Source organism: Amblyomma mixtum, chromosome 5 (assembly GCF_055824585.1).
Source record: "Amblyomma mixtum isolate Tamu chromosome 5, ASM5582458v1, whole genome shotgun sequence".
Classification (NCBI taxonomy): domain Eukaryota; kingdom Metazoa; phylum Arthropoda; class Arachnida; order Ixodida; family Ixodidae; genus Amblyomma; species Amblyomma mixtum.
The window spans coordinates 3626094-3644046 of NC_143016.1; the positions used below are offsets into that span (position 1 = coordinate 3626094).

The 17953-nt window shown below is 47.9% G+C and overlaps 1 protein-coding gene across 5 annotated transcripts; it reads left to right on the top strand.

Moving 5' to 3' along the window:
- The first annotated feature begins 458 nt into the window (after window positions 1-458).
- LOC149341153 (retinol dehydrogenase 11-like) lies at window positions 459-17667 on the top strand. Of its 5 annotated transcripts, none has more exons than XM_089543048.1 (7): window positions 459-801; window positions 6186-6413; window positions 9262-9501; window positions 10121-10213; window positions 13265-13459; window positions 16304-16413; window positions 17028-17667. In XM_089543048.1, the coding sequence occupies exons 2-7, from the start codon at window positions 6215-6217 to the stop codon at window positions 17244-17246; spliced, it is 1056 nt and encodes a 351-aa protein (XP_089399174.1). In that variant the 5' UTR covers window positions 459-801; window positions 6186-6214; the 3' UTR covers window positions 17247-17667. The 5 variants fall into 5 exon arrangements, with proteins under 5 accessions (XP_089399174.1, XP_089399172.1, XP_089399175.1 ...); XM_089543046.1 differs by having other exon boundaries at window positions 465-801; window positions 6151-6413; XM_089543049.1 differs by lacking the exon at window positions 459-801 and adding an exon at window positions 912-1597.
- The last annotated feature ends 286 nt before the right edge of the window (window positions 17668-17953 follow it).

The window sequence follows — 17953 nt, forward strand, 5'->3', positions numbered from 1 at the left end:
CGAAAAGGTGCTGGGAATCGGTAAATCCTATACGCCACAAGTAACGGCAACGTTTCGTTCTAAATAGGAAACCGGAAACCAAAGAAAACGAAGGCTAAACTTGAGAAAACATGCAAGGCCCTGGCACCTCTCCCTACTTGGCAGCCAACAGAGACAAGGGCGGAAATGTCCTTGACGTTGACGGTGTTCCCCACGGCTGCTTCTTGCTTCTTCCTTAAGCAGCTCTAGATTGAATATAGCGAGAGGTGTGGAGTAAAGGAAAAAATACAAAAGAACCGGTTCAATATCGGAACGCTTATACCCTTCCGAGGAAAACCTTTTTCGACATTCTCTCCCAGAAAGTGCATTGAGAGCAGTAGAAACAAAAGATCACAAAGCCATCACTGTCATACAGCAGAGTGCCGCTCGGTGCGGGCCAGTCGTAGTTCGGGCGCAGCGTATCGCACGGGTTGTCTCGCGTCGTCCGCGACATCCATCTGTCGGTGGCTGACCTTCGATCCTGCGTCGCTTTTTTACCGACCTCCATCGGGTTGGAAGCCTCCACACCTGTCTCCTTTCACAGTTGTTTTGTTCGCTGCGTTCTCTGTCAGGGAGGTACGTCTAGGAACACGTGGTCAACTCTCGATGCGTCGGAACAGTCTCGCACTCCGAGCGAGGGTCAGCATAGCGTCCTCCTTCCCCCACGGGAGCCGCCAAGGACGCCGGCTGCGTATTGACTCTCCTCCGAATGAGTGTGCAATAAACGACCTCCTACCTGAGTCGCTGTCAGACGTCATTTGTGGCACCGCGTCGGCAGCGACGGTAAGCTACCTTCGGCGCTTTAGCGCCCTAGCGCACCATTCGTCGATGGGCGGGCGATGCTCGTCACTGCTAAGCGGCACGCCTGTACTGCATTTTGTTATAACGGCAATCGATTACTGTCTTCCGCACGAAAGGGCTTTCTTTCATCTCTCGCCTGATCAGTAAGAGTGAAAATGTCCTGAGATGTTCTTGCTTCGCAAAAGAGTCGCAAAACTGGTGAATCAAATTTTCGCTATGGCAGACGAGGCCACCCTCAAATGTGGTCTAAATGGAAACAGCCCGTGACTCATGTCGTATGGAAATGCATGAGGAAAGCGGAGATGACTTCGTTACAGAATCGATGTGAAAGTTCAAAATTTGAAGTTTAGCCGCCACGCCTAAAGGAAGGGAGATTCTCATTTCGACCCTCAGTGCGCAGATGAAACTGCCCTGAATCGTACAACGTGAAATGTACTGTGCTGAGAGTTTTATAGAGGTGTGACACTGTAGCCATAAAATGCGGGCATCATGTGAGATACTTTTTTTGCGCGTAGAGGGCATATTTCACCGGCATCCTCTGTTTGATTTTTATTTGTAATCATGCCCATATTATAGTCAACTGGATATTTCCACGCAATCAACGCCACGCTGCGGCGGCGCCGCGAGTTAGTCCAGGTTAGTCCAAGAACGATTTGTCCGCGGAACTGCACCGGAGCACAGACTGTTGGGCGTGTTGGTGCATCGCAAACAGGTTCAAGCACACAAGACCATGTTCTCGGAACTGCCCCGTTTACTCCGTTGCTTCGCCGCCACACTCGTATGTTGTTGTGAGTGTTTTGCAGCAGAAATACAGCTTAGGAGCCCTGTTGCATGTTTGTTTGTATGTTGACGAGACGGAAGCGGCGGTAAGTGTCAGTGCGCGAGTTCATTTGGTTACGGCTGCAAGGCTAAAAGAGCTGGGTGCAGGTTTGCACGCTGTGTAGTGGAGCGTTTGCAGGGTCATTGCAGCGTAGCTCTTACCAGGCACCGAGCCTCTTTTACAAAAGAGGTGGTTTGCCTGGGCCCACGTAAATACGAGGCGCTATTTGTTGATAACCACCGCCGAGTACGCACCACTAACGGAAGCGCGAGGAGTTTTGTGTATGAACTTCACCTTAATGACAGGCCTTAATAGGCGTGCGTTATGGTGATGTGTTACGCACAGAGGAGGAGGGGGGCGATGTAATGATTTACTCGAACTCATTTTCGTTATAATTCGTCTCGCCCTTCTCTATTGTCCCATGTCTTCGCTGTGACTGCTAACATGCACACAGACGGGTGGATGGTACGAACCGCGAAGTTTCGGACGAAAATATTCTTTTTTCATAGTGGCCTTGCATTCATTACGTGCCTTCGAACCACTGCTTACGAACAGACAGCGCAGGAAAAATAGTGCAAGGAAAAAGCAATCACATACCGTTATCTCTTTTCCCTTTTACGCATGATTAAAAGACCATTTTTGTATCTAAAGTATCGAGTAGTGCTGAAAATTGACGACCACGAAAAATGCAATATTGGAGCCGCTTTGTAGTTAAAACCTTTGCGACAGTGCGAACGTTTGTAGCTTATTTTCTTCTCAAACCGCATGCTAATCGCTGAGTCTTGCTTGCCTGTAGTAGTTTATGCAAATAATTGAGCTTTTAGTTTCGTCATTCATCCGTTGTTCAAGTACAAAATGACGTTATCATTTATTTCAAATTCTCTCTAAGGTGCGCGTCCACCGTCCGTCGCCCCGCATTCAGTCTAACCGTTTTCTTCATTTGGTCCTATTACATCGTCGAGCAAGACGCAATGACTCACACAGGGTTACCATCATCGACAAGCAAGCTGGAGTTTATAGTGAAATTTCAAAACAACCACGTTTATGCCTAAGCTGCGCCTAGAAACAACCCTCCGTAGTGCCCGCCGCTATAGACAAACTGAGGAGCCTTCTCTAAAGCGTGGAAATTTTCGACGCTCTAATTTACGAAATACATTAAATTGCAAGGACTTTATGCTGCTTGTAATTTAAGGTGTCATTCTTTTGCGATGCCCTCCCTGATGTAATACTCATAACTGACAACTCCCATAACAATGCCACACAGCTGTATTAGTAAAGTTTCAAGACCTCCCCATTCTTGAGATCTCGACGATTCTTAATGATACATTGGTTGCATAAATAGAAATTCTCCTCGCAGAAATCAAGGTTTTCCTTTTTCGTTGTTGTTCGTATATTTGCAACATCCTGAGCTCAAATATGCGCAGGTGTTGCCCTATTAGCACATTTTTTTCATTCCTCGTGGATTTTTATAGCGAAGCAGCCGCTGACCAGCTCACGCAGGGCCTGCCTGTAACGAAGCGATCGTGTCGCAGCTCGTGCTGTATAGATGTTTTTGCGGCGGCGCTTTCCGGGTGCGTTTCTTTATTTATATTTCATTCACAACGCTTCCTGTGCCAGGTGAGGGCAAATGAAGTACGCCTAGCCCTAATAACGCTGTCAGAGGGCTGCCTTCTAGCAGTACACTACACCTGCAGCCTTGAGCGACGAGGAAAGGGCATCTTTCGTGCGTTCAGCCCTCAGGAAAGAAAACGCCGTGAATTCCCCTCTAAATACGGACTCCCGCACGTTCATAAAAGTTATGTGTCGAATCTGCGCACCAAACTTGAACCACCCGACGCGCAGGCGTTAACGAAAACAATTACTATTTTTGCACATCCTTGGAAAGTCTATGCGACAATTCAGGTGCGGATAGCCGCCAGTTGCCAGTTAAACTGCGCACTTGACAAAGATATAGCGCCTGTTTTCTGACGACGAGCAAAGAAAACAACCTGGTTATGGCGTTGTTTTCGTCGCAATAATGCGCGTAAAGCCCACTGCTTTTTTTTTATTTTTAATTGAGGCGTCCGTCAAGGAGCCTCAGTGAAATCTGCTGAGGTCATATAGATAGGCATACAAACTGTACAAAAAAGAAATGGCTGACATAAGCCTTGCTTACAGCAAAAGCACTACTTAACGGGGTCAAACCCAACGAAGAACCTTGTGTGAAGCTTCAGAGTAACTCGGGTAAGCTCGGGTTAGTTCGAAGGAACATCGCGCAAGCTGCAACCAATGGGAGGAGGACGTCGCGCCAGCCGTCCAGTGGAGATAGGGTGTCAAGATGAAGAGCGAGAAACGCTGTTGGGTGCACGTGCAGGTGCTAGAAAGAAGAGACACATATTGAACACATGCTTTCTTACGTCTACATGCTTTAAATACGATAAAACCCCACCCCGTTTTATGGACTGCAGCATTCCCAAACATGATTTATTCACAAATGAAAATTGGGTCACTGACCAAGTCGAAAGATGAAAAATGACGTTTCGGGTCCCATACGGGGCCCTTGTTCACAATAAGGCTGTCACAGAAGAAGGGATGGTTATATACGCTTCAGAATCTTCTGCAATCTTTTCACGTAAATATGATGTAGCGTGCCCTGATTCTTGTTTAGCGTGTTGGCCGTTGTCTGGATGATTAGGGATTCTAGATGAAGTCTTGCAGATAGGTCTCTTTCCGTCGCCAAGATTTGCACCTCATCCCAGCCTATCTCGTGGCCAGTGGACAGCACGTGCTCTGCAACTGCATTTTTTGCTGCGCGCTTGTTTCTGACGTCGCCCTGGTGCTCCTTCATGCGCCGCTGGAAGTTCCCGGTTTCCCCAATGTAGACGGAGGGGCAGTCGCTGCAAGGGATCCTATAAACAACGCCAGTGAACTTGGCACGTGGTAGCGGGTCCTTCACGTTGACCCCATCGGCTCGCAGTTTGCTGGTTTGCACGTGTGCAATGTGCACTCCGTGTTTACACACACACGGAGTGCACATTGCACACGTGCAAACCAGCAAACTGCGAGCCGATGTGGTCAACGTGAAGGACCCGCTACCACGTGCCAAGTTCACTGGCGTTGTTTATAGGATCCCTTGCAGCGACTGCCCCTCCGTCTACATTGGGGAAACCGGGAACTTCCAGCGGCGCATGAAGGAGCACCAGGGCGACGTCAGAAACAAGCGCGCAGCAAAAAATGCAGTTGCAGAGCACGTGCTGTCCACTGGCCACGAGATAGGCTGGGATGAGGTGCAAATCTTGGCGACGGAAAGAAACCTATCTGCAAGACTTCATCTAGAATCCCTAATCATCCAGACAACGGCCAACACGCTAAACAAGAATCAGGGCACGCTACATCATATTTACGTGAAAAGAATGCAGAAGATTCTGAAGCGTATATAACCATCCCTTCTTCTGTGACAGCCTTATTGTGATCAAGGGCCCCGTATGGGACCCGAAACGTCATTTTTCATCTTTCGACTTGGTCAGTGACCCAATTTTCATTTGTGAATAAATCATGCTTCGCCCTGACCAGGCGGTGTTCCGTCGAACCTTGGACTATATATTCCCAAACATGATGACGTTTCTGCACTTGTATGTATGACGTATATCCTCGGTAGAATAATTGTCAACAAGCCTAGCGGCTGCAGCAATGAACAATACAGCAGAAAAAATGACAAAACAGGCCTAGCACCGTATTTCTTTTTTTTTTCTTTTTTGCTCTATCATTTCTCAGACCACCTCTCCCTTTTCCTGAGACGGCAGGCGGCGTTCCTCTTCACTTCTTCAGGTGGAAAGTTGCAAACCTCCTCTATTTAGTATTTGGTGCGCCTGTTTCTACGCTGCCACATCAATCAATGACGAGGATGTATGATAATGAGTGTCTCATACACTGCAGTGTTCATGGCGGGAAACAATTAGCGTAGTCACGCACACAAGAAGGCCGATGCCGCAAATCCCATTAGCGCTCGTTGTGTTTCGTCTCATTCTCACGCCGTCTTACACAATGACCAACATTTTGTTATCTTTTATTTTGGAGACTCTAAGCATGGGCTGCATTCTTTTTCTGCCAAGCAACTTTGCCTAGAGACCTTAAGCGTGCACGGAAATTTTAATACAGAAACATCTGTGCCCTGAACCAGCAAGAAATATACAAATCCTTTTGTTCCTGCAGTCAATCACAGCTCTCGGAAAATGCGAATGCATGATGACAAATATACAAGCCAACCCAAAGAATTAAGACGAGACACCCCCCGCTCGCTTCCTCGTCTGCGTGCACCGCTAGCAAGAGTGACATTCAGTTGGGCACACAATCAAGGACGTTTTTATGTGCGCAACAAATTATTTCACATTCAGTCGTCAGCGCAACTTAACAGACTAGAGGCAAGAACAAAGAACACGAACAGTAAATCAAGCCCTGACCGTGAGCTTCGCCTGTTTCATTAAACATGAGCTACCGCACTTTCCTTTCTTTTCGTGCATGTGTCGCGTCAGGGAGTTATTCGCCTCCTGGAACAACTTCCCACCAGGGGACGGCGGCAAGGAGCAACTCGCCTCAATGATGAACGCCGCACGAAGCGGTCCGGAGCCCAAAGATGCCCCGTTGCTGGAACGACTACGGGCCCTGGTCGCAGAGTGGGTCTTCCTCGCCAGGATTCCCGCCCTGGCCTTGAGCCACCTGTTCGAGCGGCCCGCAATGTGCTTCTCGGTGACCTCGATGGAAGGAAAGACCGTCATCGTCACGGGCGCCACTTCAGGTGAGCTCTAACTCGAAGGGCCCGCTGAGTGGAAGATAACCCCTTTTTTTTCCGCACTGACTTTCGAGAAGAAGCGAGAGCTCGCCAACAATCGTGTCTTCGATAAAAGAAGGATAAAACAAAATCACAGCAGACTGGCGCATCGTTTCCCGTGGTTACTGGGCAGATCGTCAGTGCGACGCCTCACCTGCCTTTGTGGCCTATAATTTGTTAACAGCAGCGAAAGGAACCTGAAAGTAAAGCGCATAAATTGCACCATGTTCTAGCAAAAAATCAGTGAAAACCAAGACACATGACTAGAAGGCACACACGCACTCTGTCGCCGGACTTAAAATCGATTTATTTTTTGCTCATCCACGCACTTTCAGCCATTTTCTCGAGCAAGCGCACGTAAGTATGTGGCTTTAAGTACGTGGATGAGTAAAATATAAATCAGTTGCCTGCATTGGCAACGCCTGATATCTTAAAAATTAGTGTTGTAACAACTAATTACGTAGTCGCTGTCGCAGAAAACTTAAACGCTTATTTTCTGTCCGCGTCTTCAGGGGATTATTTCGGCGTTTCCTCTTTCAGTAACGGCTCGAACTTTTCAATCGCTTTCTTCAGAAGATCTCTACAAGGCACCTTAAATTTAGTAGTTTTTTTTTTTTATGGGGTTTAACGTCCCAAAGCAACTCAGGCCATGAGAGACGCTGTATAGTGGAGGGCTCGGGAAAGAGTTAACCCCCTGTTTAACACGCACTGGCATTGCACAGTACATGGTTCTCTAGCATTTCGCCTCTATTGAAATGCGACCGGGATCGACCTTAATTTTAGTTTTGTGTTCGATTCTTAATTACTCTATGGTCCTGAAATTATTTACAACTGATCCTTAATGCAGCATTCGGCTGACCTGTAGTTTTCTGGCGTCTATTTTCCAGAAACCATTTCTAACTTCCTCCGTTACTTCAGATCCCAAGATTGCAAAAGTTCACCTATTCCTGCTCGCTCTCAAAACAGACATAGTTTCTTAACATTCATCTGCCGCAAGATATCAGAGCATATTATTTGTAACATTTGTGGGGTCTTAAATAATTGGGGAGATATAAATATGTTCTCCCAACTTAACCGCGGCTGACACAGTTCAAAACCGCCGGACCCCACCCCGTGGTCGCATACGCTACCGAGCGCATGCCGACCACGGCGGGCCTTGCTCTGAGGGAACAAAGGAACGACACACTGGTTGACACAAACAAGGCATTTATTGCTGCAACAACAATAACGCCAACTAGCAACAAAATACACTGAAGAATCGAGGACGTCCGACTCACCAGCACGGTTACGAGCGAATGTTCGCCCACGCTAGGGCAAGGGAAAACTCCGAGGCCAGAGGGGACGAGCTGACGGGAACACGTTTCTGCACGAGGTCGCCCGCCGGCAAAGAGCGGAGCCTTGCGCCGAACGTCCACGCGCTTCCCCGGCCGTAAGCACAAGAGGACCGTCTCTCCTCCGCGCGCGCAGCAAACACGCCACCGTGGCGCTCGTGTAGCTACGACGCGAGCGCCCTCCCCTGTTAGTTAAAGTAACACAACTAAGGAGGGTGCATTGAGGGGAAGCGAACCAGTTCAGGGTGCACTGCGGGGAAGCGAACCACAGGGGACGAGTCGCGTCCCCACACATTATCAACGCGTTTATGGAAACCAGCAACACTTTGTCTTAGCATGGTTTCCGCAGTGGTCTTAGTGCCATTTCACAATTGTCAGGACTTGGGCATAATGTGCGTAATTTTGTACACTTCGGACCATACTGACGTAATATTCACTAAATGCACAAAGGCTGTCGATACATTTGTTTACTCGAAGCTCTTGCACAAATGTAAAAAAATCACAAGGAAACTTAAAGTGGAACATAAAACATCATTCAAAGTGTCTCACCAGAGTCAAACACTTCCCATAAACAGGCGCACCTTCCCGCTCTCATTGGACTACGACGAAGAGGGAACGCGTGTCGTGACGACACCTGATAAAGTCGCAGAAAGCGAGAAATGAAAAGAAAATAAAATGGAATCGAACAGGAATAGTTACAGTACATCGACCCATGGAATACATTTTGGCTCTCTAAACGAAGACCTCTCTGCGACCCTTCGCAAGTGCGTTCCCTTCGCTCCCGCGGCCTTCTCTTTGCCTGAAGGCTTTTTCCGTGCCTTTGCAATCATAATCCACTATACTGCGCATACGCGCGCGCTTCATACGGCGTGTGATGTGGTTTACGGGAATTCGCGCACCGTTTAACAGTCCAATACATGCGCATTCCACGATGTGCATCCCGGTAAGCGCCACTGTGCTAGGCTTGTTTCTTCGACGCGCGATGTATCGCTTACTGGGTCGTCTTAGTGGAAGGGACTGGACAGGATGTGGTGGGATTTTAGGAGCATCACTTTTGAAACGGGGTGGTGGTAGGTACCATTATGCTCGGTATTAATTTTTCTTTATATTTCTATAGTCAATCTGACAAATTTAGCGGTATTACCTATAAATTCACCATTTTTCTCTACATATAAATGCTGTCTTTTTTTCTGTTTCTTCGATTTTTAATGCTTCACTTGTATCCTTGCGTAAACACTTGCTTTTGAGCCACCAATCTTCCACTCCCTTTTTGCTAGCGTCTATCACAGACTCATTCACATTACCTTTGTTATCGCTAAACTCTAAGGCCTTAGGGAGAGTGGCTAAGCCTGTATTGACATCTGGGTCGATACTGCTGCATTCTAGCAAAATATTTTGCTTCCTACACCCTGCACGTGTGTCATCGCCCGATCGTTTAAAGGTGCGCCCCCCGGTGACAACCGCTGACTCTCTCCACGCTGCAGGCATCGGCCTGGAGACGGCCAAGGAATTGGCCCGGCGCAAGGCCCGCGTCATCCTAGCCTGTCGCAATGTGGAGAAGGCCAGGGCCGTCGCCCAGCACATCCACGACGAGACCAAGCAGCACGTGGTCGTCAAGAAGCTCGTGCTCGACTCACTCGAGTCCGTGCGCGCGTTCTGCGATGACGTCAACAAAACCGAGGACAGGCTGGACGTGCTCATCCACAACGCCGCCCTGATTAACGGTCAGCGATGTGCCTTTTCACTGTCCTGCGCTGCTTGTATGTGCAGCGTTGCTAGAGGGGAACAGCTCTGCTTAGCTGGCCTGCCTGTTTCGCTGTTTCATTCTCGACAGAAGAGCGAGGCCATATATAACAGCTTTGCCTGGCTGGGATCGTCAGCATGGGCCAGAAACGATCAGGGATGCTCCTTAAGGAAAGCTTTAGTTTTTCCCGTCATGTGCACAACTGAAACACAACTACTGAATCAGGGTTTGAGCTGTTTTCTTTCCTGGGTGTCTTCCGGCTAGTTTACCTTCCTTTATATTGAATTTCAGATGATTTTTGTTATCTCTAATTATCGTCATCGTTGCATCTTTGATGCAATAAAAAAGAAGCTGCTTCTATTTCAGGTTCCTTTAGTCAAATAGCCTCGAGATTAGAGCGACCTGCCATTTTTTAGAAATGCCGGATCAGGCCATAGTGGCTCCAAATACGAATCTTTGGAAAACTTGCACTAATCCTTGTTGTCCCATGCGATTTTAATTAGCGGAAGCTGACTGCATGAAACTCACTGTCGCGAGTACAAATAACATTTCCTTTTGTAAATTACTTGACTCCGTCTTTCGTGCATTTGGCTGTGAAGATTCTACAGAGCTGACATACACGAAGGACGGGTACGAGGTGTGCTTCCAGACCAACCACTTATCTCCGGTCCTCATCACTCTGCTGCTGTTGGGTAAGCGTTTACGACCTTTCCCTCACTCATGACGTCTTACTTCAAAACCACAGTGTGTAGAAGGTGGCCAAAATTGTATCTGTGGAACTGTACGAGTACTAAATGTCGCGCTTTCTCGATTCACATATTCGGCCACGGTACCTTTCATATTCAACCAGCTCCCACTTTCATAAGCTGGAATTCGCGGTTACTTCAGCGTTGCAGTTACTTCTTAAAAAAAAAAAAAAAAAAAAACTTTGATCCCGGGTCTCACGTCAGATTTTCTGTTCACATATCAGGTTAAAGACCCAGTGGCCTCACTAGAGAACGACTTTTCCTATTTTTCTCAAATTTATAGCATTTGAAGTGAAATACGAATGAGGCCTTCAGTTCCAAGCATAGAATGATGAGGCAAAATTTTCGGAACGGGGTTCCGTGTGCGGATGACTTGGGATTATAGGTTATCATAAACCCGTGCAAGAAGGTTTCCCTGGCTTGCCACTCGCGCTCTGCGTGAGATTTCAGCTTGGGAAGGTTTGGTTTGGTTTGGTTTATGGGGGTTTAAGGTCCCAAAGCGACTGAGGCTATGAGAGACGCCGTAGTGAAGGGCTCCGGAAATTTCGACCTCCTGGGGTTCTTTAACGTGCACTGACATCGCACAGCACACGGGCCTCTAGAATTTCGCCTTCATCGAAATTCAGCCGCCGCGGCCGGGATCGAACCCGCGTCTTTCGGGTCAGCAGCCGAGCGCCGTAACCAATGGGCCACCGCGGCGGGTTGCTTGGGAAGGATACACTGCACCGCTACATTCCAAGCACTTTTCAGGGAGAAGCTTTTTTTTGGCACGAGAGTACTTCTTGGGAAAAACTTCAGATAAGAGTTAATAAAGAGAACTTGAGAATAAAGAATACAGAAATGTGCAGAGTATAACCAACCCCTATATAGTCTTCATAGATTACGAGAAAGCACTTGACTCTTGCGAAACCTTATCAATCATGCAGGCATTATGAAATCATAGTGTAGGAGAGCCATAAGTAAAAATACGGGAAGGTATACCTGTATTTAGCGGCCGCACTGCAGCTCTCAGATCATGAACGGCAGTTTACCAATATCCTTCAAGAGATAGCTATATAACAGCTGTATCTAACCGGTACTCACCTATGGGGCAGAAACGTGCAGGCTAACGTAGAGGATTGAGCTTAAGTTAAGGACAACGCAGCGAGCTATGGAAAGAAAATTGATAGGTGTAACGTTAAGAGACAGGAAGAGGGCGAGGTGGGTGCGGGAACAAACGCGGGTTAATGACATCCTGGTATAAATCAAGAGGGAAAAATGGGCTTAGGCAGGGCATGTAATGCGAAGGCAAGATAACTGCTGGTCCTTAAGGGTAACGGAGTGGATTCCAAGAGAAGGCAAGCGTAGCAGGGGGTGGCAGAAAGTTAGGTGGGTGGATGAGATTAAGAAGTTTGCGAGGATACGGTGATCGCAGCTTGCAAAGGACAGGGTTAATTTAAGAGACATGGGGAAGCCATTGCTTGGCCTGCAGTGGGCGTAGTCAGGCTGATGCTGCGGGTGATGATGATGATGATGATGACTACTGGAACTTTTACTTTTCCGGGCAGCGTTTTCTAATCACGTGTAGAGTGGACAACCGAGAATTATGCCTATATAACTTTCTTGTACTTCCTTATGCCTCAATTTCTCGGTCGCCATAAGCAACATAACTTTCAGTTCTTGAGGTGTTCTACGGCATATCTGTTTCCCTCAGTGTGCTTTACATCAAATGAAATAATCTTTCATTCAGTTAAAACATTAAAGATAAAAAAACTGGAGGAGACTCTTAAGCTCCGCCTTGAAGGTATGGCGCGACAGCATTAATGGGTTAATGCCCCTATATGAGGAATTGGTAATTCTCGGTTTTACATTCATAGATCCCTTGGAGTCCTCATACCAATCCTGGCGCAGCGAACAAGCGATGCGCCATTTTCCTGCGACGGCAGGGACTACCACTGGTGGGGCTTGTGTGACCCAGGCTGCTCTTCCCGAGCAACCTCTCGCGAACACTCGTTATTAAATCATTCCACTTGCCACGGTGGTCAGTTTGCTCATAATCCGGTGGGCAGGTTGTGATGACGCCACAAGGTCACATCAGACCTATGTGGCCCACCTAAAGCCCTTCAATTAGGTCCACCTAAGTTGCCGGAGTGGCCGGTTGCTCCGCAGCTACGGCTGCGAGACTTCAAACGGACGAGGCTGCCGACTCCGGACAGTTTTTTCCGGCAGGGGGGTATAAAGCTCTCACGTTAAAATTTCTTCCACTAAACTATTCTCATATCTTCAAAATACAGCTACTACTCCACACTCCCACTGGGAGCTTGGAGCTTCTCCCCTGCCCTAGCGTGGGCAAACATTCGCTCGTAACCTTGCTGGCGACTCGGACGACGTCGCTTCTTAGTGCATTTTGCTGCCAGCTGGCGTTATTTTGGTTGTAGCAGTAAATGACTTTTTGTGTCAGCCCGTGTTGTTCCTTTGCTCACAGAGCTTGGCCTGCCGTGGTCGGCGTGCGCTTGGTAGCGAGTGGGATTACGGAAGGAGGGGGGGGTCGATGGTTTGGACGCTAATCCCCGGATACGCGTGGAAAGCACATTTATACCCCTATTTCAACCCCACAGTAGACACTCGCTCTTCATCCCAATGTCTTGTAGTATACAGTCCCCTTTCTCTTAAGGCTCTTATTTTTTTTAGTGCGGCATAAATCATGGATTGCTGAACAACCGCTCACTAGCTCAGTAGTTATGACCTTATTTTAGCTTATTAGCTGAGCTAAAGCATGCGCGATCGAATTCCGGCCGCGGCGGCCCCATTTGCGATGAAATCGAAACGCAAAAAGTCGCCCGTGTTTACTATGCGTTGTCTGTGCATGTTAAAGTACCCCGAGTGGTCGAAATTAATGCCGAGCCCTCCATGCGGCATCTTTCACAGCCCATGTGCAACTTTGTGAGGTTAAATGGCACGTAGGATACTACCTGCTGCTGTACGAAGCGTGCACCGTTTGGCCGCGCGGATTCGCAGAGAAGCTGAAGGCGAGTGCCCCGAGCAGGGTGGTGAACGTGGCGTCCGACTCGCACCTCGTCGGAGACGTGTTCCACCTGGAAGAGAAGGCGCGGGGCAGACAGACCCTGCGCACCCCGCTCTCCGTGTACGCCAACAGCAAGCTGGCCATGTGCCTCTTCACCGTGGCGCTGGCTGAAAAGCTCAAGGGCACGGGTGAGTACACACGATGCTCGTGGCCATACGGCGCCGGCCCTGGCTTTTGGCGTATATGAAGTGTGAGGCACGTCACATCAACAAGCCTGAGCTCTTGCTCAACAATCGAGAGGAAAGCCCAAGAGCACAATAAGCCCGGTTCACTAAGCTTTCGGTGGCCGCGCGGCTGCCTGCGCCGGCAGCACCTTCTTCAGTCATTCGGCGCCCCAGGTAGAGCCTCGCCGTGCGCGAGCTCTAAGTAGCTGCCATGGCCTTGTAACTGCACGTGATGCATCACTCATCCGGCGCCTTCAGAGCAATACTGACAGCATTATAGTAGAGTAACCTCACAATGAGACCATCTCTTCTGACATGGCTCAACATTGAAGTTTCTTGTAACTGTATTCGGATTTGCCCTAATTCAGTTTGTTCTTGTTCGTTTTGCATTATACCATACAAATTATGTTTTTTACAACGTTGAGGGCTAAGAAAAAAAAAGAAAGTATGAAGGCTTAACACCTGATTGAAAAACCGATATTTCCACTCTTCTCAAAATCAACACGCTTTCCATTGTTTGAGACCACAGGACAAATAAAGGCCATTTAAACACCCTTATCGCGCTTGTGAAAGCTGCAGTAAAAGAACGTCCACATTCTGCGAATTATCACAACTATGCATGGAGGTACGTAAGGCTAGAATAAAGTTTGTGCTCTTTTTTTTTTTTTAGCTTGGAACAGGGCACTATAACCCAGAGCACGGTTAGAGAAGCGCTGTAGAACAGAATATGTTCCAAAAACACCTAACAACTAGTGCAAGCATTGCTGAGTGGCAAATCTATAGCACAGTGCAAATGACGTTTGCTGTGTTTGCTAACGACGCATGTGACATTATTCGGCAGAGTTTTTCGGAACATCAAAATAGTGCTAGCGGTTAACATTTAGTCTGAGTATGATGCTTTAGCCAGCTGTAAAGAGTTTCGAAGCGAAAGAACGGTAAGTGCCATGCGAAGGAGGGCAATGAGAATATGCTCGTAAAAGTTGAGTTGTCAAAATGACGTTTTATATACCTGTTACATGCCTACCAGTGGGTGTCAGGTCTAGTGTATGGCATTCATTGTTTTCATGCTGTTGGTTCGAAGGTTATTTGTAAAAAATATTGCTGATGCCATTAAGCAATGCAGATACAAATATGTAGATATAAATAGATACTGATTCTTTTAACCAAGCTGCCTATTGTGAAAAGAAGGAACAGAATGTCTCACCTGACTGAGGAGCCCGATAAACATGCTGTAGAGGTTTGCATCACAGCGCGACCGTAACTATAAGTCGGCCAGTCTAAGTTGGTAAGCAATGTGAATGTCGCGTCTTCCCTACGTTCTCTCTTGCAGTTGGGCTTTTACACAATGGCAGAACGATTTTATTATCTGGTAACTAGCTAAAAGCGCCGCACAACCTTGGCGTGGTGGCTCTTTCTACCCTTGAAAGGCTGATGAAGGGTCTGAAAAGCTGCGGATTCAGTCCGCGTATTGCTAACCGGATTCGGTTCACGAAAACAGAAAAGCAACAGAAGAATGAATGTTAGTTCCCTGCTTGCATCCGGATCTTAAACGCCCACTGAGAAAAAACTGAAGTTGGCCTCCATCGATAGATTAGGGCATCGTAACGGCAAAACGGTACCTTCAGTGAAAATGGAGCGTTTATAAGCGAGGTCATAATGACTGAAAAATTAAATCCAGGTGCCGACACCACTAGCCAGATTGGTAAGTTTACTGCTGTGCGTCGATGCATATTTATACACGGATCCCAGAGGCTAAGCTACATCGCCATCCACTTGAAAGCGGGAATCACGGAGTCCTTTTCGGTGTAGACGTCACGATCTTGAATCAAGTGCTGGTAAAATATTGAAATGCAATTTTCTCAGCAATAAGTGCGTCATTTGCTGCAGGACAAACATTAAACAGGACAAAAACAGCCATTTAATCAATTTTTAATAAGAACAAGAATTATATGGAGTATTCCTCAGCGTCCAATTAATGAGGCGGGCGGAAGAATTGGCGTGGACGTTACGTTTTCAGCAAGGAATAAAAAGAACCTGGGTGGGCTGCTACGAAACACTTGCATAAACTAAGCATCTAAGATGCCAAGGTATATGTGCACTGCGGGTTGTAAAGATCAGTGTCTAGAATGCGAGGGAGTCATTAATTGAAGTCTCATATTTCATTGCCAAGCATGCACGTTTATGTGAATAAAACCGTGAGTTGTGTAAACAGAACAGTGTCATCGCACGTAATCGTAGTTGACCTTTGTTCACGAGCAGTTTAGAGTGCTAATATGATAAATATTTTTATGACACTGAACTGTTTTCAAACACTGAGAAGAGACCACGCGAGAGATGGCGGAGCCTTTCAACGTCGACGAAACAGATGGACAGCGTGTCAGCTTCGGTATATATTATAGCTAGACAAACAATAAGATCGTCGTACCAGGCTCAAAAGGCAATTTTTCACACTGACACTAGAATAGCACAATTAAGAGGGAATAGAAGAACAGCGGTTTGTTATACTGTGCAAAAAAAAAAAAAAAAAAAAAAACAGAGGGAATGTGCTATTTGTTATTGGGAGCATCCATCGTGTTTTCTTCCGTCCACCCGGTCGTCTAAGTCTCCCAGTGATGCGCAATCATGGCAATATGCGCGGCTATCTGTTCTGCTGCGGTTAAAGTAATACGTGGTGGAGTGACCATGGGTTACCCCATCCTCATGCGAAGCGGCATCTGTATAGAAATATCGAGCAGGGGATCCACCTTCTCTTGAAGTGGCTCCAACTGTGGCTTCCAGAAGGGCCATCCTTTCGACCTCTTTTTGCAGGAGTGACGGTGAACGCCCTTCATCCTGGTTTGGTGCAGACTCCGATAGCGAGCCACGGGTCGTTCTTGCGGAAAGTACTGTTCAACCTTATGGCCCACACCAAAGGAAAGGTGAGGACTCCTGCAATGTGTTATATATTTTTCTCTCCCTCATGTGCCGCGTCTGGAACAATTCCTTTCGGGACGGCGTCGCTAGCAGGGAGCTTTGCGGTTACCGAGGTGTTTCTCGTGACTGATGGCGCTGGCAGTTCGCAGCCCCTTCAATAGGCCTAGACGCGCCCCTGAAGCGCTGTTTGTGTGTGTGTGTGTGTGTGTGTGTGTGTGTGTGTGTGTGTGTGTGTGTGTGTGTGTGTGTGTGTGTGTGTGTGTGTGTGTGTGTGTGTGTGTGTGTGTGTGTGTGTTTTTGTTTGTTTTAACCCGCCGCGTTGGCTGAGTTGTGTGGGCGTTCTCCCGCTGAGGTCAAGGTAGCGGGATCAAATCCCGATCAAGGCGTCCGCATTTAGAAGCAGGCGGAATGCAAGGTACCCATGCGCTACGCGCTATCAGTGCACGTAAATTAATCTGTGGTACGCAGCGGCGGCTCTTCTGTCTCTCTTCCTGCTTTCATTCCCTCTTTCGTTTCTTCCGACCCGACGTCATTCAGGTGCCCACCGAGAGTACGACGTGTACTTCCTCTTCTCTTTCCTCACAAGATGGTTGCATTTTTCTTCCCACCTCATCAACAGACGGCCTTCGAAGGCGCGCAGACGACACTCAGGCTGGCCGTTGACCCTGCCCTCGAGAAGACCAGCGGCGAGTACTTTGAAGACTGCGCGCCCGCCGACGAGGCCTACCGCAACCCGCTGCTCATGAACCGGACCCTGGCCGAAGAAGTGCTCCGAGAGTCCGCCAGGCTTGTGGGCTTTGACCACGAACAACTGCAGAAGGTCATCGGCAAGCAGTGACCGGTTGTGGCTGCCCCGGATCCTGCGAGGCCAACTCCCCCTTCCGAAATGAAATATCTCCCTGGTGGTCCTTTTTACACTACAGGCAACGTTCTCCAGAATGACCTGCCAGCACGTATAGAAAGGCTCTGGAAGCGTTTCTGAAATCTACCCTCAACGACTATGATAATGTGTGAACTAAACAACACTGTTTAGGGCGCTTGGCCGTTGAGCCGGAGGACCAGGTATTCAATCTCGGTCGCGGCGGCCGCTTTTCGATGGAGGTGAAGCGCAATAGGCGCAGGTGTGCTGTGCGATGTCAGTGCACAGTAAAGAATCCCAGGTGATCTAAATTAAGCCGAATTACTCGAACTCGATGTCCCTCAGAGCACATGTGTCGCTTCTGGACATTAAACCTCACAATTTAGTTGTTTTTTTTTCATCTCAGTGAGTTTTCAATCAGTTTTGTTCCCCTCGCGTTCTCGTGTATTTCGGGTTCAACTATTAACTGCCACTGTCATGTAGTACGCCCCGCAGTTTCCCACATGTTGTTACAAATGTGCTAGAAGTGCGTTGAATATTTTCAGATGTAGATTTGAAACTGATTGCTACAGATGCGTAAATGCATTGCCACCGACTGAGTTTGCGATGGGGGACGCATAGTATGCTTTTCATCAGTTCTTCCGCTTCTTACGGCAGTTCTTATAGAAACCCATTTATTCCGTCAA